This window comes from Lepidochelys kempii, chromosome 3, assembly GCF_965140285.1.
Source record: "Lepidochelys kempii isolate rLepKem1 chromosome 3, rLepKem1.hap1, whole genome shotgun sequence".
Lineage (NCBI taxonomy): Eukaryota > Metazoa > Chordata > Testudines > Cheloniidae > Lepidochelys > Lepidochelys kempii.
Genome location: NC_136382.1, coordinates 86,538,412 through 86,562,464, shown reverse-complemented (window position 1 = coordinate 86,562,464; position 24,053 = coordinate 86,538,412). Strand labels below are relative to the sequence as shown.

The 24,053-nt window shown below is 40.4% G+C and overlaps 1 protein-coding gene across 1 annotated transcript in view; it reads right to left on the bottom strand.

Moving 5' to 3' along the window:
- Positions 1 to 74: 74 nt before the first annotated feature.
- SLC16A10 (solute carrier family 16 member 10) overlaps positions 75 to 24,053 on the bottom strand; it is a 171,929-nt gene continuing 147,950 nt past the window's right edge. Inside the window, exons 5-6 of the mRNA XM_073337053.2 lie at positions 13,757 to 13,985; positions 75 to 9,620 (exon numbers count right to left, since the gene is read on the bottom strand). Of these exons, the coding sequence (XP_073193154.1) occupies positions 9,385 to 9,620; positions 13,757 to 13,985 (465 nt within the window). The 3' untranslated portion in view covers positions 75 to 9,384. The remainder of the gene's footprint in view (positions 9,621 to 13,756; positions 13,986 to 24,053) is intronic.

Here is a 24,053-nt window from a genome sequence, read left to right as displayed (position 1 = left end):
GGTTGATGAATACTTTTTCATATCTACAGTGATTAGGGGACATTCTCTGACATAAGAATTACTTAATTCCTTTATTAAATGACATCCATTGTATCTTCCTTAGTATTATTCACACACTTTATTTCCCATTTGTTTACATAATTTCATAAATATTCCCAGTTACTGTTTCTGATCATGCTACAATTTATATATACATTGGGCTAGTACAGTCAGAGGCAAATCTTCATCCTATTGAAGACAATGGCAAAACTCCCATTCAATTCAATGGATGCAGGATTGGGTCAAGGAGTCCCAAGATCATAGAAAATGTTCTGCTTATCTGCTGGCAATATGCTGACTATAAAGTGAGGAAAAGATATCAGTTCAGACAAGCAGTTATTAGATTGCATAAAGGTTACAGCATAGTCATGCTATTCCTATTCACATTCAGAGTCAGGAGGAAAAGTATGGACTGCTTTGGGTGGGGAATGAGTGCCATATGGCATGGTTAACAAACTTTTTTTTATTAAACGTGACCTAGAAAGAAAAATAAAATTAGGTGTGCACTTGTTTGTTTCTCTATATTGTGTAAAAGTCAGACAGGTTTTTCTTGTTGATTATTTGTTGTTTTGTTTTTACATTTAAAATCCACATCCATTCTAAGATGGAAAACTTGTGGAAACTGGAGACCTAGGGAAATAAGACAAGTCAGCAGAGTGTAAGCTAAGAGAGAAGGAAAGTTTTAGTCAGATTGTTTGAACTTTGTGGCCCAGATCCACAAAAGATATTTAGGTGCCCAAACTCCAGACTTGGGCACGTAGGTCCCAGTTTTGGCTCCGTTGTGACCCACAAAACTCTTGCTGAACCAGGTAGGTGCCAAAACTCAGTGCCTATGTTTTCTGGTTAAAAGTTCCCTTAGGTGTCTGGATGCCTAAAATGCTCAGAGGCAGAAACACAGACACTATCTCCCACTTAATCCCCAGAGTGATTCACAAATAGGGGGAAGATAGGCATTCAGATGCCTAACTTGCAGGCAGGGCCTGATCTGGCAAGTGTGCTCAGAGGCCACCTACCAGAGGGAGAGAAAGAGGGTATGACTCCATATTCCAGTGATCAGAGCACCCATCCTCACCCCCAGCAGTTTTGACTTTGATTCTGAATTTATGAAATGATGAGCCAATGACATTCTTTGGCTCAGTGTTGTACTCAGGATATGCTACCCTCCCTCTGTAAGGCTATAGTTCAGTATGCTGTGTTCAGTTTTAAATTACCACTTTATGCTTCTTGTGTAGAGTATTATTTGTCTATTTGAATTTCATTTTCTGAGGAATTTTAAATATAGACATATATAACCACACAAGTGTATGAAGTTTGCATTAAAAATTTTATTGCAATTTTTTCGGGGGGGAGGAGAGGTTTCACATTTTTTCCATTGTAGGAGTCTGTCAACCTAAAATGGTTAAAACAGTTCATTTTGCTGAAGTGATTTATTTCTCCTACATTCAACTACGTATTACAAAATGGATAACGTAAGAATCATGGCCTTAAAAACTTAATAAAATGCACTAAAATGTAAAGAGGAAAATTCTAAAATACCAAATAAGATCAAGAGCAGTGATATCACTCGGCACAGAAATCTACATTTGAATATTTATGCCAGTACCTTCATATTCTGCAGAAAGAAAAGCAGAGCCAGAGTTTGGGTGTACAGCACGCTCTGAATGTACACATGCTCTCTCAAAACAAACGTTTTCCTTTCTAATTTTTGAGGATAGAAAAGAAATAAAGGAATAATTCAGCTCTCAGATAAAGTAATATCAAAATGTTCATGTCTCTGATAGCCACTATGACTTCAGTGTTATACCATTTATGCTGAAAGTAAAACCAAAGCCATTGTCCTATTCAGTAATATTGTCAATTTGTTTTATATCAGATGTACCCTTTTGGATACATAATAAAGGAATATGAAAATACATTTTTACATATACTGGAGATGTACACCTGACAGTTCATATTATACAGATGTTTAAACAAGACAAAATTTTATCTCAACACTGACAATTACATTTAAAAATGGAACTATCTTCAAATTAAGGTTGTTTGATTTCTAAAGGGTCCATTCATCCTTCCAGGTACACATAAATTTCACTCATAAATGATGAGGTGCGCCCATATGCATAGAGGGAAGAAAAGATTAACAGTTTATCAAAAGATTTTGAACTTACCTCCATGGTCTTATACATGCAGTTAGCATATGTGAATATACTTATGCGGTTTTAACATTAAGTACTTTAATTGGTTAAAAGTCATAAGATATTAAATGATTTAATGATGGAGTCTGAGAGCTAGATTTTCAAAAGATTCATCTAATTGTTAAAAATAATGTACAATACAAATTAGATTTTATTAGAACCCTATGTATTAACCTTCTTGTTAATCAGCTTGCATGATAAATTCAACTATAAAAATTACTTACTGAAAAAAATACCAGGGAAATGATACAAGAAGTAGGTTGTATGGGTTTCTTGCATTTGGGGAACTTTTATTTATTTTCATTTTATCTTCTTTGAACTTTTAAAAAATAAGTGTTTTATGTAGTTTTGCATGAAATTGGTTATCATGAAAATGAGGGACCTGAGTGCTGGCTTTGAGCCAGACCTAGTGTGGTTACACACTGTACAAGCTTTACCACACAGCTCTGTCAAGACAACTCATGTCTGTCCTGCTGTTCAAAAGGGTATACAACAATCTTTTGGATCGGTCCCTTTTGAAACTTCTTTTAGCACACTACATCACTATTTATGATGTAGTCCATAATTGATCATATACATAGAAACTGTAATTTTCAATGGTTTTCCAATTTTACAACTGTCTAGTAGTACAATATTTTTATATTGTAGAAATAAGAATGAAATTTAAGTTTAGCAATTGTCATCAAGCAATGTCATATATAACTACTGAAAGCATTACTTCCCACAGCAATATTGAAAAATAGATTTAAAAATTTTTATAAATATACAGGAGTTGAAATTGCATAAGCTATTTAAATAAGATATCTTTCATATTTTACAGATCTTTGGCTGAATACAAAGTTAAATAAATTTCCACATTCTTTCTTTATATAACTGGTTTATAATGTCAAAATATTGGACAGGGACTATTCTGGAGTTTACCATAAATCTGTGCATCAGAAGGGATAAGATGAATGTAGAGCATTAAGCCAAAGCATGTGGATGTGCAATGTTTAGTGGCTGGGATTTAGCTTAAAGGATATTTCAATTCAAGTTTTAAAACACAGACGTGAGGAGGTCTGGTCAAAGTTTCAGAAAAATGCAGCACAATTTGAATGTAGTTTGCACTATATTGTACCAGAAAGCATCAGCCTTTACCAATGGTTACTTACACCGGAATTATTCAAATTCATGATAAATGCACTACTGAAGAGCCTCAGCACAATTCATGTTCATGATGCTCACACTTCTGGTACTCACAGTCACTGCCAGTCCACAGGCTTGGGGTATGGGACATGAGCATCTGAAATTCTACAATGTGTCAAAAAGAAAAAAGAAAAGGAGTACTAGTGGCACCTTAGAAACTAACCAATTTGTTTGAGCATAAGCTTTCGTGAGCTACAGTGGTTAGTCTCTAAGGTGCCACTAGTACTCCTTTTTTTTTTTGCGAATACAGACTAACACGGCTGCTACTCTGAAACCTGTCAAAAAGAAAAGACTCTCTTTCCCCAGATCCTTCCTGGGGATAATAGAACTACTAATGGAGAAGAGAAATGCTCTTTGGTATCAAAAGGTTTGAGGCTTTCCTCTGAAAAGCAATGAAACAAAACCAAGCATACAGAATAAAATCTACTTAACAGCAAAGTGTTTGGACTCTGCTGCAGACTAGAAATTCTGCAGTACCTTCATTTAAATTAAAAATGGAGATGATGTTAAAATAAATATTATGATTATCATGATCAGTAGATTATCCCCTGCTAATTATTTTGATATTAAAATGTACATTGTCTCTACACTATCGTTTTGCAGTATGCTAGAGATTTTTGTATCCATAATATATAAGCTGCGTCTTAGAAACTGAAAGGCAGAAGATGGAGATTTGGCATCTGGGTATGGAATAGTTGGGGCTTTTGGCATCATGTAGTTCAGGATTGTGTATAAGAAAATTAGCTAGATATTTCAATGACATGGAGGAAATGCTGACACTGAAATGGTAATAGGCTTCAGTCACTGAGATACATGGGGCAGTTCACATTACTTAGAATTATTGTTTCAGGTCATCTGCAGAGTCAGGAAGACAATAGTACTTTGGTTTACACTCAGTTCACATCTACAGTGTTCTCTTCGTAATCATAAGAAGTAGGAACAATTTTTTTAAATAAAAGTTTAGATTATGGACCCTAACTGGGGACAAAGACATGGAATTGTTATATTCACATTACCTTGCTTGTACTGCTACTGAACGCTGAAAAGGGACATTTTTCATCCCATGTGATGGTAGTTCTCATTCGTTCATTTTAATCTTCCACCAACCCTATCACTGTGATTGAGTAGGGGGTAAAGGAAAAGGGTTCCAGTTAATTTGTCTTCCCCAATTGGAAAAAGAGAGGATCTGGCAATGCCAATGACACCTAGTGTTAGCTCTTGATGCATCAATGGTGATAATCCCACTTCACCTGGTACATGTAAGTGGAGAGTGCTGCTTTGATTAATGTCTCACTGCCTGGGAGTTTTAAAAGAAGCCAGTAAAAAATTCAAAAATGTGCCTAGCGATTTAGGAGGCTATGTCCCATTGCACTTTTGAAAATTTTACACTTGGAGATTAGGTTGCTATCAGGCTGGGAAAATAGGAAGATTCCTTCAATCCAGGTGACAACACTAGCATGACTGCAGAATAGATTTTTCCTTTTATCTTCAAGAGCAGTGTTTGTTAAGGTGAAAATTTATATCCCTAATACTGAGGAAAGGCCTAAATTAATTTCTATGATTTATTAAAAGTTATTCATGAGGAAATATTTTCTCTTTTGTACTGCCAAAGCCAGCCAAGATTAAAGTACTGGTTGGGTGATAAACTGTCAAAGTACTGTTTAAGTTTATCAGCAGCTTTAATGTATGCATCAAAATGTGCAGAAATCCTAAAAATGTTAGGGAAGGTTATTCCATCATAATTTGCTAGTTTACAAGAGTGTCTCCCCTAGTCTAATTTTACTTGTCTCTTTTTTACATATAACCTTCCCATCATATAGCTGGTATGTTTTGTAAAACCCTGTTAAATCATAAGAGGGAAAATATTGATAGTGGGTAAAAAAAAAAAGTGCCTAAGTGAAAGTCAATGATTTAGGCTCCTAAACCATTCAGGTGATTTTAAAATGTCCCCAGTGGGATTAAAGTGAGTCAGGTTGCACCATGTATTCATTTAAAATTAAATATAAATCCAAGTTAAATGGAGCATATCTAATCAGAATACAATTGTAAATAGGTAAGTAAGCTATACTTTTTTTTCTATACACAAATGCAAACATATGAGACAGGAGTATATCAGATGAAAACATAAGGTGGTCTACAACGATACCCAGGATACTAAATAGGGCCACTTATGAACTACAGTTACACTACTTTATTCTGAGTAATTGAGATTTTGATTACAATTATTTTAGCACCATGAACAACAGGAAACATTCAATCCTTATGTTTCTAATGAATCAGATTTAGAAAGCATGGAGTTAATGCTAGCAATATGAATGTTAACTGGTGTCAAAATAATACACAAAATACAGTGTTTACAAATACAGTCAACCACTTGTCAGTGTCTTCAATATTAGCACGCACAGTAATATAAAATATAGCCAGTCTAAGATTACTATACACAATTCTGAAATTCTTAAAAATGTTTGACACCTTTCATATATAAGAATAAAAGGCATATTGAAAATGTCAGCCAAGTTTACACTAATAAAAACATTATGTGGAATTATAAAGGTGCTATACTTATGTCATTATTAAAAAATAAGGACCTAAATTAAATTTCCTCAACTACTGGGTGTTCAGACAAAAATTTGCTTTTGAAAATGGTTCTTCTACGCTCCATTGCATACATCCTGTGTTTGATTCTGGAACCAAAGCCATAAATCTATTACAGTTAGATTCTTATACCATGTCTATCATTGTAGTATCTGAGTGCCTAATGAGCAAACCGATTTCTATAAGCCAAAGCTACAACATTCGAGTACTGAGTGCATTGGCCGTCTGATATCCAGAATCTCTGTTGGGAATTTCAAAATCTGTATGCCCAGATCATGTGCAACAGTGAATACATGTGAAAGGGAGAAGATTGCTATTGTTTATCTTGCCAGAGATTGGATAAGCTTTCAAAAGAAATTGATTCCATGGCTATCTAAGTAGCTTTTCCCATTTTTTAACTTTCTTTTTAAAATGTGAACACCAGAATTGGATACAGTATTCCCACAATGATCAATCTAATGCTATCCACATAACTAATGCCACCTCCCTATTTTTACTCAGTATTCCCATTTATACATTCCAAGACGATTTTAGCTCTTAGTCACCACATTTCACATTCAGTTCATCATAACTCTCAAGTCCTTTCTTTCCAAACGGCTGTAAACTCATCCTGTAATTGTGACACACATTCTTTGTTCCTAGATGTATGACCTTGCGTTTGCTTGTATTAAAATACATTTTTCAAATGGGCCCACTTTGCAGAGTGATCTGGATCACTCTTTACCATTATTTACCATTACCCCACTTTTGTGTCATCTGCAAAACTTTTGCAGCAATAGTATTATATTTTCTTCCAGATAATTTATAAAGATATTGAATAACATTGGACCAAGTACAGATCCCTGCAGGATCCCATGGCTCCATCTTCTGTTCAATTCTTGACCATTTCAAATAGAATTTGTGCTAGATGGTTATTCTTAGCTTTTTGCAAACAAGTTTTTGAAATTGTCAGCACTGTGATAAATATTAATTTTTCATTTCAAAAGTCAACTGAAATAAATACAGTGGTTTACACATAGGTTTCTATGCATTATCAGGGTGTATTGTAATGATAATACGCAATATTGAACAACATTACCTGGAAGGAAACACAAGAACAAGAATAACGTGATTGCTAATGTAATTTCTGTAATTAAAGAATCGTGGGAATTTGAACTAGCAACACTACTTACAATGAAAGGAGATTTTCAGAAGTACGTGAGAGATTTAGGAGCCCAAGTCCCATTAAGAGTCTTAAATTTCTTAGGCATTTCTGAAAATCTTTCCCAAGGGGTGGCCAATCTGAGCCAGAATTTACCAATGTACATTGCCAAAGAGCCACAGTAATAGGTCAGCAGCCCCCATCAGCTCCCCTGCCCCGCTCCCAGTGCCTCCCACCCACTGGCAGCCCCGAGGATCAACGCCTTCCCCTCTTTCCCCGAGCACCTCCTGATCAGCTGTTCCGTGGCATGCAGGAGGTTGGGGGGTAGGGAGGCAGGAGCAAGGGCACAGCAGGCTCAGGGGAGGGGACAGGAAGGGGTGGATTGGGGGAAGGGCCTGTGGCAGAGCCAGGGGTTTAGCAGCGAGCACCCCCCGCCCCGGCATATTGGAAAGTTGGCGCCTATAGCTCCAACCCCAGAGTCAGTGTCTATACAAGGAGCTGCATATTAACTTCTGAAGAGCTGAATGTGGTTCCGGAGCCACAAGTTGGCTACCCCTGCCAAGGGGTATAAATATCACTTTACCATTTCCCATTTTAATGCCAGATTCTGACAGCCTTGCTCATGTTGAGTAGAAACTGAAATGAATCAATAATATTATGCAATTGTGAATAAGGGTTATAAAATCTGGCTCTTAATAGTTAGGATACTTATGTAATTACTTTCAATGGAATTTTTTTGTAATATTTTCAACAGATAACACTTAACAGCTTCTTTGCTAAGTCACACCTAACACAGGAAAACTAAAATAGATGGCGATGAGTGTGCCTGGGTAATGAATATCTATTTCAGTGTTACACTGCATTGTCAATGCAAATCCAAACAGAGGCAATATATTTGCAAGTGTAATCATGATAAACTGAAAAGCACTCTGTTTTGTTTAGATTTTTTAAAAGTAACTTTCAGAAGAATAGGTTTTTCAGAAGTATGGGTTTGATAAACTATATATAATACCAAGGAGAACACAAGTAATAAGAGATATGTTAAGGATAAGTAATCGTGCATGCAAAAATTCTCTCCTATTTCTTGAAAAGATGGAGTTGTATCACATGTGCAAAATTTTAAAGGCCTATAATAAAGCTGCATATTCACTTAGTGCAAAATCACTTCCCAATGTGTTTAATGTTGCTTTAATAGCTCTTATGTATAGAGAGCTATTTCCATTTATTGGTATGAACAATTGCTTCTTATTGCACACTTAAAATGTATCCCTTAAAGATGTCTTTTTGTTGTTTTTTGAAGAGTCAAATCCTGAAAAAAAACACAGAAATTCAGAATTTGGCTTTGTCTAACTCATGGTATTGTACCCAAGTATTGCACTTTGTATGGTTTTAAGACTAAGAGCTATTCTGAAGTTTACCTGAAAAAGAACTAGATTCACTGGAGCACTGGGGCACAAAGGATGATGTAAAAATGGTTTAACAGCCTTAATTCTGAATTTATTTGCCTGTGTGAGTTCATACCCTTCACTTTTTGAGTGTTTAATATATGTATTATCACAAACTTATCCTAAAATGTTCTATATTCAGGCTACCGAGAAATAAACGTAGAAGTGGTCCAGAGTAGGTTTAAGCAAATGGACCAGGTTGGAGTATTAAGAGAAAGTAAAGCTGAGGATCTGTTAAATAATTTAGCTCCCAAAGCAAAATAATTTCAGCAAGGATTAGAGTTTAGAGGATCAAAAAAAGATCACTATTCATTATCATAATAAAGAATTTTAAAAATTGTTAAAATGCCATAAGAAATTAAAACAAAAGTCAGTCATAAGAGGTACTAGAAATTCCAGGAAAACAACACAAGAATTTGCCTCTACTTGATGGACTAAAATTATTGAAGCCATCCTGGAAGGGTCAATGAATCAAACTAAACAGATTTCACACTTCCAGAAGCATGCTGTGATAGATTAGAACAATAATCTCCCTAAACATAGAATCACTAGGAGGTGCACACTGATGCTATAAAACCTCAAATGCCATAAAAATATGGATTGAAACTAGACTCAGGGACTCCTAAGAAAGCTACTCAGTGGTACAAAAGATTCTTAGCTCTTAGCAGTTTTCTTCTGCAATCTGAACACACGTTCCATTAAAAATAATATAATATTTTCAACTCAAAGCCAGAATTATTATCTAGCTCCTGTAAAAATGAATTCAGTCCAGTGGAAAGATAAAACATCAAACAACAGATTCAGATTCTTTACTGGGCTTTTCTGATGTGCCTGAGACTGAAGTGCTTTCATTTTCCAGCATTTTCTTAGTTGTTTCTTCATCAACAGCTTTTTCTCTCTCTTTTGGCTTCTTCTTTTCATGAACCCATGGGATGAAAGATAATATAATTCCTCCAATAATGGGGGGAACTCCAGCCAGGTAAAATGCTACATCATAGGTACCTAGGTAGTCACGCAGTATACCTGGGGAAATAGAGAATTATCACTAATATGTAATGTAGCAGCTGTGGTTTTATTCAAAGCATGCTTATTCATAGATTCAGAGAGTTTAAGGCTAGAAGGAACTATTTATGATCATCTAGTCTGGCCTCCAGCATAACACAGGTTGTATACAATTTCACCTAATGATTTATTTATCTAGTCCAATAATGGGTGGCTGAACTAGGGCATATCTTTTAGAACAAGATCCAGTCTTGATTTAAAGACTCCAAGTGATGAAGAATTTACCCTTGAAAATCTGTTCTAATGAATGAAAATCTTACCCTCACTGTTAAAAACCTTATTTCCATTTTGAACTTGTGATTGAAACTTCTAGCTACTGAATCTTGTTATGTCTTTGATAAATTAAATAGGATATCGTCTCCCTCTGCAGGTAATAATAGTCTTTGATCAAGCTGGCTCTCAAACATTACATTACATATGCTAAAGAGATTGCATTCCTTCATAGTTTCTCTTTGTAAAATGTGCTTTCCAGATGACAAATCATGCTTGTGGCTCTTTTGTGAATCCTCTCCAACTATTCAACATCCTATTAAAGGGTTGACACCAGACCTGGATACATTATTTCAGCAGTGGTATAACCAATGCCACATAAATTTGGGCATGGCTACACTTGCAGATGTAGAGCGCTGGGAGTTAAACCAACCTTCGGAGATCACAGCAGAGAAAACGCTGCCGTGTTTTTACACTGTCAGCTGCAAGCACACTGGCATGGCCACATTAGCAGCTCTTGCAATGCCACAAAGAGCAGTGCATTGTGGTAGCTATCCCAGTGTGCAAGTGGCTGCACTGTGCTTTTCAAATCGGGGTGGGGGGTGGAGTGTGACAGGGAGTGTGTTTTGGGGGGCTGAGAGTGTGTCAGCATGTTGTCTTGTAAGTTCAGACAGCAGCAGACCCCCCTGCCCCTCACACACACTCACAACAGCAGCATTCCATTGTAATGGCTTGCTTTGTCCCGGAGCAGATAAGCATACCAGCTGTCAGAAACGGAGCTTTGAAAGGGTAGCCGATTTCAAAACAATGAGAAGAGTGGCCACTTGACTTCAAGGGATTATGGGACATTTTCAGAGGCCAATCACAGCGCAGTAATGCAACACCTCATTCACACTGACGCCTGGGCATTTCAGCCAGGGCGCAGCAAGCTTTATGCTTCTGTGGAGGTGGATTACTAGGAGCGCTCCAACGGCAGAGTCCAGGCACTCTACGTGCCTTGCCAGTGTGGGCAAACCGGGATTTAGGGCGCCTGGGACTGCTTTAATGCGCTCTAACTTGCAAGTGTAGCCAAGCCAAAGAGTTAATATCCCCTTCCTACTGCCGCTCAGTATTTCCATGCTATTACATCCAAAGATCAGGTTAGCAGAGCACCACATTTGGAGCTCACAATCAGCTGGTTATCAGCAATGGCCCTGTGATCCTTGTCATGGTCAATGCTTTCTAAGGTGTACTCCTTCAATTATGTAAATATTGCCTAAATTTTTTGTTCCTAGGTGTATTGCTTGCATTTGGCTATATTAATATGCATTTGGTTGCACGCAATTTACCAAGCAATCTAGATCAGTCTGTACCACTGCCTTTATCATTATTTGGCAGCTCACCAATCTGTATCATCTGCAAACTATCAACAGTGATTTTATATTTTCTTCCAGATATAAAAATTGTAAACAACCTTTGGCTGAGAACCAATTGCTGTGGGAGCCCACTAGAAATTCTCCAAATTCTGGCTTAAGCGACTTGTCCAACATCCTATCGGATATCTGTGACAAAGCACAGGACAAGATTCTAGGTCTCCTGCAGCTCAGTGCGTTAAGTCACAGGATAACCTTTTTCTTCTGGGCTATCTGTTTGCTCTTAGGCTAAACCTGGGAACTTAGACATGCAAACCATGTGCCCTCTGAGCGACAAACCCTTTCCCAAAGATTGAGTGTCATGTTCATGTTGTGTATCATGGGAAAAACACTGAAGTTTGTTGTCCTGCTTTACTCACTTAATGGGCTATAATTTAGAAATAGAAAGATTAAAATAAGTTGACTTCTCTCTAGGGAGAAAACCTTCACCCTAAAAGTCATAATCTTTATCTTTCACAAAGAAACAAATAAATGATGAACTTGTAAAAGAGAATATTAAAAAGTATAATGAACGTTTTGTTTATTAGTACATTTTACTGCACAAAAGCTAACAATTTAATCTTGAAAAATATGTCCAAGTGTAAAATCATATTTGGCTTCTTTTGGCCTTAGAATGAGGTATCTTGCGTTACAATTGATGTCATTTCTGTCATAAATGTAAACTAAAATTATTAACCCACGCAAAGATTTAAAAAACATATGTAGTAATACAATGACGTTAGCGGGCCACATAAGGCCTGGTCTACACTGGGCGGGGGATGGGGGGGGGAATAGACGAGCTAAGTCGGTCTAAGTTATGCAACTTCAGCTACGAAAATAGCATAGCTGAAGTCGACATACTTAGAGCTACTTACCACGGTGTCTTCACTGTGGTAGGTCGACTGCTGATGCTCCCCTGTCGACTCCGCCTGTGCTTCTCACTCTGGTGGAGTACCGGAGTCGACAGGAAAGCGCTCAGCAGTCAATTTATCGCGTCTTCACTAAACGCGATAAATCGACCCCCGCTGGATCAATCGCTCTGGAGGTAAGTATAGACATGCCAAAAGTATCAATGATAGTTGATTAAAGTAATTTGAGCAAGTTTTTAATTTAGTCTAGTTTAAATTTTTGTTTAATTATTATCCTACTATACTTCTCAATTAAATTACATCCTACTAGTCTCCCCTTTTTAATTATTATTAAATATTTATATTATGGTAGCATACAAAGGCCCCAATCAGACTGAGTGCAAGCAAAATGCATGAATGCTAAAGACGGTATAAAAAGGAGCAATAACATTTTATTTTTCTGGGGAACTTGTGTTCCTTTCAGACCTATCCAGCCTAAACAACATTACCCTTATTATACCACACACAAACTTTAAAACCCTATCTGCAAGGATGTGCATTATGCCAACCATTCTACTATCCAGGAACTGGACTCTTTGGGTATGTCTACACTGCAGTAAAACACCCACAGCCGGCCCATGTCAGTTGACATGGGCCTGTTTTGAGTATTTTATTGCCGTGTAGATATACCCTTTGGAGCCAATTCTTTTGTTTTTAAGAAGCAATTAAGTGAACTGCAGCCTCTCTCCTCACATATGCATGTGGAAATTTCGGAACCCAGTGAAAATTGCTTATAGTTTCTAAAAGTATGTCTACACTGCACCCTGCTTTCAGCAGTGTGTAGAGTACATACATAACATGCCCCTCTAGCACACGTATAAGCAGCAGTGTAGATTGTGAGGCACAGCTTAGGTGGGTACAATAAGGCCACACCTGAACCCTTTGAGTATGTATCCAATTCACTCAAGCAGTGCCTCCTCCTGTCTATAATGCTATTTTTAGCAGGGTAGTGACCCACTGTTTCCCCATTGCTGGAGCCTATTGCTGGAGCCTTTCCTTGTCACAATGAAAGACTCCAGCAGAGGGGAAAGATTCTGGCAGTTCCCCACTGCAAAACCTTTCCCCACTGCTTCCCCCCGCCAAAGCCTTTCACTGACACATCTAGCTACACATCGCAATGTGGATGGAGCCTGTCTTTCACTGCCGCAGGTAGTTATACATATCCTACATGCTGCTGCCAATGGCGTGCAGTGAAGACGCAGTCAAAGTTGGTTGCACATACGATCAGAGGACTACAGGTTACGGCCTGTACACTCAGAAATGGGGAAAATACAGATCATTAAACCCAACCTGAAAGCCTGTGTTTCCTTTTGGGAGGGCAAACTGTTATACTTGTGTGTTTGAAGATACCAAGGACAAATAAGAATTCAAGGACAAAAGTAAACTAGGAAAACTAAAGGTAAATCAATAATCCAGGGAAAGAAGATACCCTACCAAACAAAATGGCACACAACTAACCTTCAGCATTTGTCTCATCTTAAAAGCTTGTGTCTCATCTTGAATTCAGAATATGAATATTTGAAAAATGAAATTTAATGTAAATAGATCTATGTTAGATAAACAGACTACAGACTGTCCCAACATTTACCTGCAATGGGTGGACCAACTATCATAGGTACTGACATGAGTCCTAACAGGAATCCTATGGCCTGGGAGACATCCTGTGCACCGACTAGCTCAAAGGCAATAGGAGCCATGATACAAATGAAGCAGCCATCGAATAGACCCATGAAGAGGCAGACAGCAATGAGACTTCCCAAGGCATGGCACAGTGGAATCATCATGGACATCAGGCCAATTAAGAAGAATGAGATGACCTAGACAATGTCAAAAAAATAAAAAAAACACATCAAATCAATGAGAGTTCTAAAATAGGGAGTAAATGCAGGCTTCATAACAACTGTGAGGAATTAAATTGGCTGCCAATATTAATTGTATTAAAAAAACCCCAAAAAGCAAAAAGAACCACAAAAAAGTTCCTTGTTTCCCGCCAAAGTTTCTACTACTTACTCCAGAGTAATGATGGATGACTCAGTTTCCATGTACATCAACATTTTTAAAAAAATTGCAGCTGCTGGGAACTATCCAGCTCCTCCTCCCCATCCTGGCAGTGTCTCCTATTTGCAAGCTGGGCTCTGCCAGGTCCAGCAGCCCTCGTAGCAGCTAGCAGCTCTGCAACCCATTTGTGTGGAGGGAAAAGGAAATTCTGCATAGAACATTAATTTCTGTGCAAATTCTGCATTGCGCAGTAGTGCAGAATTCCACCAGGAGTATAAACCGCTTTCAGGCATTGTAACAGCATTTTTCATGGGGGAGGATTTCCCAAGCCCGTTATGTACCATTAAGAGGAAGTTACTCCCTTGTGCAGTAACGATGGTTCTTTGAGATGTGTGTCCCTATGGGTGCTCCACTGTAGGTGTATGTGTGCCCCTGTACCCCTGATCAGAGATTTTTGGTAGCAGTGTCCCATTGAGCCCGCGCATGTGCCCTCCCTCCCTTGTGGTCTGCCTTGAGGCTATTTAGCACTCCACGGGCGAACCCCCCCCACACACACTTCCTTCTCTATCACAGAGCCCTATAGAGAACTCCGAAGTAGAGGAGAGGAGGTTGAGTTGTGGAGCACCCATAGGAACACACATCTTGAAGAACCATCATTACTGTACAAGCTGAGTAACTTCCTCTTCTTCTTTGAGTAGTGTCCCTATGGGTGCTCCACTGTAGGTGACTCCCGAGCAGTACCCACCACTGGAGGCTGGGACTTCGGAGTGGAGTCTTTTACTACAGAGAGTACTGTGAAGTCGAAGATGGTGTGAGCGTCCAAATCTTCAGTGATCGCATAATGTTCTGCGAAAGTATGGGCAGAGGCCCAAGTCGTTGCTCTATCGATTGCTGAGATAGGGGTATCCCTATGGAATGTGATTGAGGTACAAACTGACCTTGAAGAGTGCATATGGACTCTGGACGGAAGGAAGCTGCGCCCTTGATAAGTGATTAATATAACCAGAGACCCATTTGGATGGTCTTTGAGCTGATATCACAGAGCTTTTGGATCTTTCTGTGGACAAAAGGAAACGTTTAGGGGATTTCCTGAATTCCTTAGTCCTGTCCAAGTAGAATGCTAATGTCCTTCTAATATCTAGCACATGCACAATTGTCTCCCAGTTGTCACAATGTGGTTTTGGGAAAAAAAAGGGAGACGGATCTGTTGATTCACATGGAAAGTGCAGAGAAAGTAGGGAGAAACTTGGGATATGGCCTTGGAGTTACTTTGTCTTTTTAAAAAAAAAGTCAGTGAACGACGGATGTGCCATCAGGGCCGCTATTTCTCCTACGTGCCTAGCTGAGGTGATGGCAATTAGTAATGCTGTCTTCATGGACAGATGTAAGAGAGAACAAGTTGCCCTGGACTCGGAGGGCAGTCTAGTCAAAGCCCTGAGAACTAGGTTAAAGTCCCAGACTGGAGTGGGTGGTGTCAGATGTGGGAAGAGATTCCCAATGCCCTTAAAGAATCTACGCATTAGTGGGTGAGCAACCACCAAGTGGGAAGCCAATTTCGCCGCGAGATGAACCTTAAGGAAGCTGAGTGAGAGTTTAAAATGTAGTGCAAAATCAGAGAGAGGAAAGATGAGGTTGGGTCTGTGTGTTTGACATGACACAAACTTGGAGTCATTTCCATTTTGTAGACATTTCCATTTTGTAGATAAGTATGTCGAGTGGTCAACTTTTGGTTGTGTTGCAACACATCTTTCAGCTTGTCAGAGCATTCTGCCTCTAAGCCTTGGAACTAAGAAGGAGCCAAGCCTGGAGGTGGAGGACCCATGAGTTGGGGTGAAGGGTCAGCCCATTGTTTTGAGAGAGTGGGTGAGGGATGGGCTGAAGAGAAACAGGAGGGCATACTGTCATCTGTGTCAGGTAAGGGAGCCAGACTAGTCATGGTCAAGAGGGGCAATCAGAATAACTCTCGCTTTGTCTCTGAATTTTCAACAGAATCTTGGATAGAGTAGGAAACTGGGAAGAGACATACAAGTGGGCCCTGTCCCATGGGAAGATGAGGGCAACTGCCAGTGAATGTTTCCAGAGGCGGGCCCTGGAGCAGTAACAAGGACCTTTCTTGTTCCGTTAAGTAATGAAGAGATCCATAGTCAGGGTTCTCCAAAGGGCGGATACATCTTGAAGCACCTCTGAATTCAGTACACACTCATTGTGCTGAAAAAATTGCAACTGAGAAGGTCGGCTGTGACATTCTGTATCCCTGGTAGATAGACAGCTGAGATGAGCACATTGTGATGGGTGCATCAATTCCAAAGTTTGAGTGCTGTCTTGTAGAGGGAGGGAGATCGGGCAGCTCCTTGGTGGTTTATACAAAACATACAGGTCACATTAAGTCCGTCATGACCTTTGTGTGTTGTTTTTGATGAAAGGTAGAAAGTGTGCACAGGCACTCCTGACAGCCCTTAGCCCCAAAACAGTAATATGGAAGGTCATTTCTGTGGAAGGCCATTTGTCTTGAACCTTGTGGTTGTGTAGGTGATCTCCCCAGTGTATTAGGGAGACGTGTCCCAGCGTGGTGAATGTGGGTAGCAAGAGGAATGCTCTTGCTTATACTGCATCAAGGTTGATACTAAGGTTAGTATGCCGCTACAATGAAGAGAGCCTTGGAGAACACCCTGTGTGGAGCAGTCTGTACTGAAAATCATCCGCCCCAAAGGTAAGCAGTAGGAAATCTCCTGTATGATGGTGGTATTGAGATACGGAAGCAGAAACCCTGTAGGTGTTGGGCTAGAAATAAATCTCCTTGCTTTAGAGCTGGTCCTAACTGCTGTAAAGTAGGGCAAGGTGACTTCTGAGAGGCGTATAGATGGCAGCTGATGCTGTAAGGTATCACTGTTCAGACCCTCAACTAGCTCATCAAAAGTGCTTATAAGAGGCAGTTTGAGAGGTCACAAACTGGGGTGCAGACTGTTCCCACTTTTGAGCCCTGGGCCTCTTACGCTGTGGCTCATAACAGCACTGAGATGGTGGGTATTGAGAAGATTGTGATCTGTGGTGTGGTTGAGAGGTATATCTTCTCTTCTGTCCCACAGTGTAGATTCCTAAGGAGTGTAACGTGGTCCGAGAATCCTTCAGTATGTGGAGAGAAAATCTGTCTTCTCCGCAAACAGTTTGGCCCTTCAAACTGGAAGTCTGTAGCTCTTTGGGCAATCTAGAGAGGTGTAGCCCAAAAAACAAAAACAACACAACCCGCTTCAGTACCACTGTCATGGAGACTGGGCAGGCAGCTGTAACAGCTACATCCAGTGCTGTCTCTAGGCCCAATCTGGCTATTAACTGACCATCTCTAAGAATGGCCTGAATCTGTTCTTTTTGTGTTTCTGTTGGATCATATTAAAGAAGTTCTGTATTAAAATCACAAATTAGTTTGATTCCCCATAGTTTAAATTCCAGGGTATTACTAATTAAGAGGTCTCTTGGTTTTTGGTACTGTTTCTCTCCCTCTAAGTGTGCAACTTGCAAGCTGCTAATTGTGTTAGTACATTCTAAGACAGAGTCTGCTCTCAAAGCAATTCTTTGTAACAATAACTACTCACACAGAGAGAGACTCAAAGCCATACTCTGTAACAACAGAAACAGCACCCAGAGACTCCCCGCCCTTTTGTTGTATTCATCTCGCTTTGTTAACAATTGTGATTAAAATAGAGATAGAGGATGTATGTGGATGGATGCTTGGTGTGGATAATAACTGAATGATCAGGGAGATGCCAGCCTAAGAATCCAGTGTCCATCGGCTGAAGAAGGCGTCAAGTGGAAATAACCAGAGGACCCCCAGAGGGCAGACTGGAATCCACCCAACAGCCTCAAGGATGGGAGAACCAAAGAACAAGATAACATCTGGCAGCACGGAGCCGTCAGGAATGTGCTATCTGCTGATTGATTCAGCAACAGCATGATGAAGCAATTCCCATAGACTAGCATAGGAAGAAATGCCTATAAAAATGGACTCTAGAAAGTGAGAACTTTGGGGTCTGATTCTGCAAACCAACTTCCAGGAGCATCAGATGTGCATCTGACGAGGCCCTGCTCCCTCCTCATGTCCAGGCCACCTGGCCAGTGGCTTGGCATGAGCAACTCTAAGGCTGGTAACTATGATGATAACCTTGCAGAACCTGTGTGTGTGTGTGTATGTGTATGTGTGTGTGTGAATAAATATGAGATTGAATGGAATGTTATAACTATAACTAACTGCTTACTATGATTCTTTCTGTATTCACAATAAATGTGGTATTTTGCCTTTTCCCCTTTAATAAGATCCTGCTGGTTTTTATTTTATTGGTATAACATTTCCAGTAATGTTCCAGAAATACACTGGGTTGCCCATAATTAATAAAATTGTATTTGGCCATGTCAGTTTGATAATTTATGACTCTAAACAGTAATGTTGTCAACGAATATGCCATCTGGCCAAGCCTGATCATATGGAGTTGACTTGGCATCATGTTGCTTGCTTCGTGCATTAACCACATCCAGTATGATGGAGTTGGGTTGCACATGTTGAAAACAAAGTCTGCCTCTTTGGGTAGGGGTTTTTTTTGTTGTTTTTTTGTTTGTTTACACTCTGTTGCTGGATGGTGCGATGGAGGCTGATGTCTGCCAGATTACTTTGGTAAGATCTAGAATCGCCTCATTAATTGGGAGGACAATTCTAGATGAGAAGGTGGTGTGCAGAATTTCCACCAACTTGTGATGTGTATCTGCCACCTCCTGAGGAATCTGCAGCTTGTCTGCCAGCCTCTTGGTAAGATCCAGAAAGTTCTTAAAATCTTCACCTAGTGATGAGGGGTGGGCAGCACAGCCTCATCTGGGAGAGATGAGAAGTGTGCTGGAGGGGGAGCTCTCTCTTCAGGTTTTTTTTTCCTGTTCTGAAAAAGCTTCCTCCTGCACTGACTCAGGTGTTCTGGACAGCCAGGCTGTAGCAAACCACCTGGTGGACTCTCCCTGAGAGACACCGGGGATGGTCACGACATGTGTGTGTACATCACCCAAGAATTATAATATGACCTTTTTGGGGCAAGGGAGGAAGGCAGGCATGGGTGGTGGGCTTACCTCAGGGGGCCCGTACCGAGATTGTAGGTTGGCTTGATGGAATTGGGGAGGGCCCTTGTAGTTTGACGGTGGGCCACGATGAGGGCCAGGGAAATGATCTCCTCCTGGCCAGTGTCAGATTCTTCATTGGGTAAGGGTGGTGCTGACTGGGGTATTGGCAGTATACAGCCCGGTGCCAAGAGCAATTCTCGGTGCCAGGATGTGCTCGATACCGGGGTCCTGGTACGAAGTACTGGGGATTGCGGTTCTTCCCCAATCATCAGGTCTCCAGGGTACCAGAGCTCATGCAGTACCATGGGTTCATTTGGTACCACAGAGGAATGTCTAAGGTACGTTGTCAGTACCGATAGTTGGGCAGAGCACTCCCTAAATGAGAGTTTTGTTGTGCCCAGTACAGAAAGTTTGTTGGTGCCATTATTTTAGAGATGTTTCAGAGTAGCAGCCATGTTAGTCTGCATCCGCAAAAAGAAAAGGAGTACTTGTGGCATGGTAATTGTCTGTCCTTGGGTACTGAGGCCACAGGTCTCCAGAGTACCACAGCACGTGTGTTACCATGGGCTCATGTGGTACCACAGAGGAATGTCTGTAGTATGTTGTCAGTATTAATGGTTGGGAAGGTGCAGAACACTTCCTAGATGGGAGTTTTGTTACACCTGGTACCAAAGGGTTTCTCTGTGCCGCTCTTTTACAGATGGTACGGTAATTGTCCCCTCACCTTAGGCGGCGGTACCATTGCCTGACAGCCTGATTGCGAAGCCCCTCGGTGTGGTGGGGACGGTGTGCATGGTGTGGCAGCAGCGCTCACAGGAGGGTAGAGCTGACAGCAGGAGATCCCTTCTTGGGTGCCTGCTTCAGAGCTGCCAGGGTGCCACAGCAGAACTCACAGCAGGGGCCCCCTCATTGGTGCTGTCATCATCCCACTGAGGTGGCCGCTCTGGGGAGCTCCACTGGCTGTCCAGCTACTCGGAATGCATGTGTTGGGATCGGTGTGGAGATGGCTGCACTGGAGAACCCCTCTGGCCAGCCAATTGCTCAGAGGAGCTCTTTTTTGAGCCTTTCCAGGGGGAGTCTGCTGGTGGCTTCCCCCCCACCCCTTCTCTTCTTCTCCACTCGACCCCTTTTGAAGTGAAGGCTCCAGGGATGGTCCGGGGTCAGCACCCAACTGAGTCCCCTGCAGACTGAAGTGTTTTCTCCATAGGGAGGAATTTTTACTTCAGCTCCCAGCTCCTGTGAGGCTGCCATTTTAGCTGTGGCAGGTAAAGCACTTCTGTGAGGGTCTCCCAGGCACAGTAAGTGTCTGGCCATTACAGGAACTGACTCCTGGCAAGAGAGGCACCGCTTGGAGCAGAGAGAGCCAGGCATGCCTCTGGGCAGGGGTTTGTCATCCTCTAGCAGGGAGGAATGCAGAAGAACATCGTCTTTACTTTTCTTTCTTTTTTTTTTAAACTGAATATAAAAAATGATGAGTCTACAGATGCCTGGGGGCAAGGGGAAAGGGGAATGCCCCCAGACAGGGCAGGAAATTGAAGTTCTTTTCCTTTCTCTCTCTCTTTTTTAACCCAAAGGAATAAAATAAAAGAATTTTGCTAATTTTGTTTGTTTACAATTGCTGTGCTAATGACAACAGATAAGGAAGAGACAACTGCTCATTCCATCTAAGGCCAAAGGCAGTAGAGAAGGAAGTGTGTGGGGGGGTTTCTTCCAGTGCAGTGCTAAATAGCCTGGAGGCAGACCACAAGGGAGGGCACATGCCTGGGCTCAACGGGACACTGTTACCAAAAATCTCTGCAGGCACAGGGACACACACCTGCAGTGGAACACCTATAGAGACACTACTCAAAGAAGAACCACAGAAGACTTTTTAGGCAGTGTTTACACTAGGGAGATTTACAAAAGAATTCCCACTAGTTCTAATACGACTTCTGCAGAACTCTTGGGAGCCAAAGTATAGACAAGACATTGCCAGCCAGATTAATTTTTGCCACCGCTTCAATTAGACTTGTTTTTCAGCAGGTTTAACTAAAACAGTGGCAGAAATAGGTCTGGCTATCAGAGACTTGCCTATATTACAGTTTCCACAAATTCTAGTACTAGATCACCTCTCTAGGAGATAGAATCATGGCTGAGTGTAAGCAGAGGACTGCTGATGTAGTCCAATATTGTTCTTCTAAGAGCAGTACAATTTTGCTCCTATAAAAGCAAAATCTCTGTGGTGACATAAAAACATTGTCAATAATTGTCCCTTCCTCCAGTTGTGTTCCAAAGCAACTTCCATTGGGCGAGGAAAAACCAGTGAACACTTTAGACAAAGTGGTGGTGACCATTTTAGACAAAGTTCAGATTAACCAATCATTCAAGTATAGACAAAGATGAATCAACCTTATCCGTGACATTTAATAGTTAAATAGTAAAAGGCTGAGAAAGACAGAATATGATAAGAATCCCTTGATCACAATCACTGTTAATTGGAAAAGTCATAACGTGGAAATACATTTTACATAGAACCAAGGGCAAATAACTAGCCCATGGAGGAAAGATAGATTCAGAAAACTTTATATCTCTTCTTTTTGTCTCCCACTATCCAGAATAGACCTCAAGTTCTAGGTGTCTTCTGCCTCCCTCCCCCCCAAAAAAAATAAAAAACAAAACCATAAACACACACACACTGATTGATCTTACAGTTAGGGTTGTACTCAAGTGCATTTTGCCTGCTGTGGTTAAAGCAGAAGTGAAAATAAAACGCTAACCCTGATAGGCTAAAAGACTCAGGTGGCATTGTCGTGGAACCAAACAACTTGTTTAGGAAGCAAGTGTCTACAAAACAAAGCAACTTCCCAAAGAAGGATAAAGAAAATGTAGCAGATAGCTAAAAAATTGCAAAGGAGAATCCTTGTAAATCATTTCACTACAAGATGGTAGAATCTTAGTGGGAAGTAGATATCTAGTTGCATTAGTCAGCCATTTAATTCATAACTAGAGTTGCTGAAGATGTTAGATACTGGCACATTGCAATACTGTTGTAAAATACTGCCCGTCTTTCTGTAGCCAAAGAAATCTCACTTACCATGATTATCCACATCTACTCTCTCAATTAAGAGATATAAATGTGAAGGATGAAGGAACACTGAATTTACTGTTGGACTGTTTCAAAAACTACCATACCACTTTGGAGAGATGGTGAATACTCACTTCCCCTCTTAAAAGTGCTGCTTTGAGGCAGAAGAGACAGATGCAGGAGACAGGCTTAATAAGACAGAGAGAGCACACATGTCTCCTCTCTTTAAATTAGTTCAAAGAGAAGAGCCTTAGTCATTTAATTAGTAAAATCTATGTCCTGGAAGAGAAAGTCAGAGTTTTTACCCTAGCCATCTAAGGAAATTGATGCTTCAAAATAAATGATGCTGCCACAGAACTTAATGAGTATTATTGCAAGTTTGACAACTATCAGACGAAGAGATAAGATTGTGGTGGCTTTTAAACTACGTGCAACTTCTCTTTTCTGCCTATTTGCAATTGGTCATAGCAATAATAAAATCTCCTAAGTGTTACAGTAGGTTATAAATCAGTCCAAAAGTATATTCGGTGTTCCTTCATCCTCCCCATTTGAATCTCTTAAATGTGAGTAAGCATACATAGCCATGGTAACAAAGATTTGTCCATCTAGCAGAACTGTCCATTGAATGCAGTACAATTAAAATCCATTAGATGTCTCTCTTGTTATTCTGAATTACTTTCTCTTCCCATTCTTTTTTGAAGTGGTTAATACTACCTAAAAACCTTTCAGAACTAGAGCTATGCAAAATATTTGCATTAAACCTCAAACCTACTCATATTTTCCAAAGCTTTCACAAAACTATGTTCATGAATATGAAACAAAATTGTTTGCACAGCTGGGAAACTTGTGAGCCTCCACTCTCCCCCCAAATTTAGGTGTCTTTGTAGGCTTGGGGGGCAGTAATATGCTTCCTTGTCCTTTCTGCATGGGCCAAGTAGCTCCTTTTGCCACTTCCCTGGGGTTTTTGGGGATGACAAACAGCCACTTCCTCCATCGGGGTCTTTAAGATACATATCTAACATTCACAAGGTCTTATTAGCATGGGAACAGAACATTAAGGAATAGGGAAAACATAACTTGCTGCCAAATGACACTAGTTGACTCGGGTCAAGAAAAGCCCTAAAATCTTTAGTGCAGTATCACCAGGAAACCCTTCTTTAGCATCCATACCCTAGGTATTATAGGGTATGTTTTCTAGCATGTAGTTGTTAGGGAACCCCAAAACAGTTCTCTAGCTACTATTCTACATAGATTACAGCATGTCTCTGAACTTCAGCTCAACAGAACCAGCTGGAAACAGAAGAGTTTTCTCGCTATTGAAAGCAAGGGTCCTTAGCACATCCTGTTCCCTCAGAAACCTTCATCAAAGGGCTCACAAAGGCATCTGTTCCCATAACTACTGCTCCCTGAGCACACTACTGGGAAGGAAGAAGTCATCTAAAACCTCCAAACAGCATGGGATCTGTGGCCACCTGCCTCTAGGAGGAAAGAGTGAGGTAGATCACCAGCTCCTCCTCCTTGAAAAACAAAGGTAAAAAGGAGTTCTAAGATTTAAAGAGTCACGCACTTAGTCCTGGAGGACCCTGGTATTGGTAACTGCATATACATTCTGCCTAAAGGTTTGAATTTTAAAAACTTAAAGGAATTCTGTTCACTTCCAGTTCCTGCAGACCAAATTTTAGGGTTTAGTTCATAAACTCCCTTGCAAACCAAACTCCCAAGGGTGTGA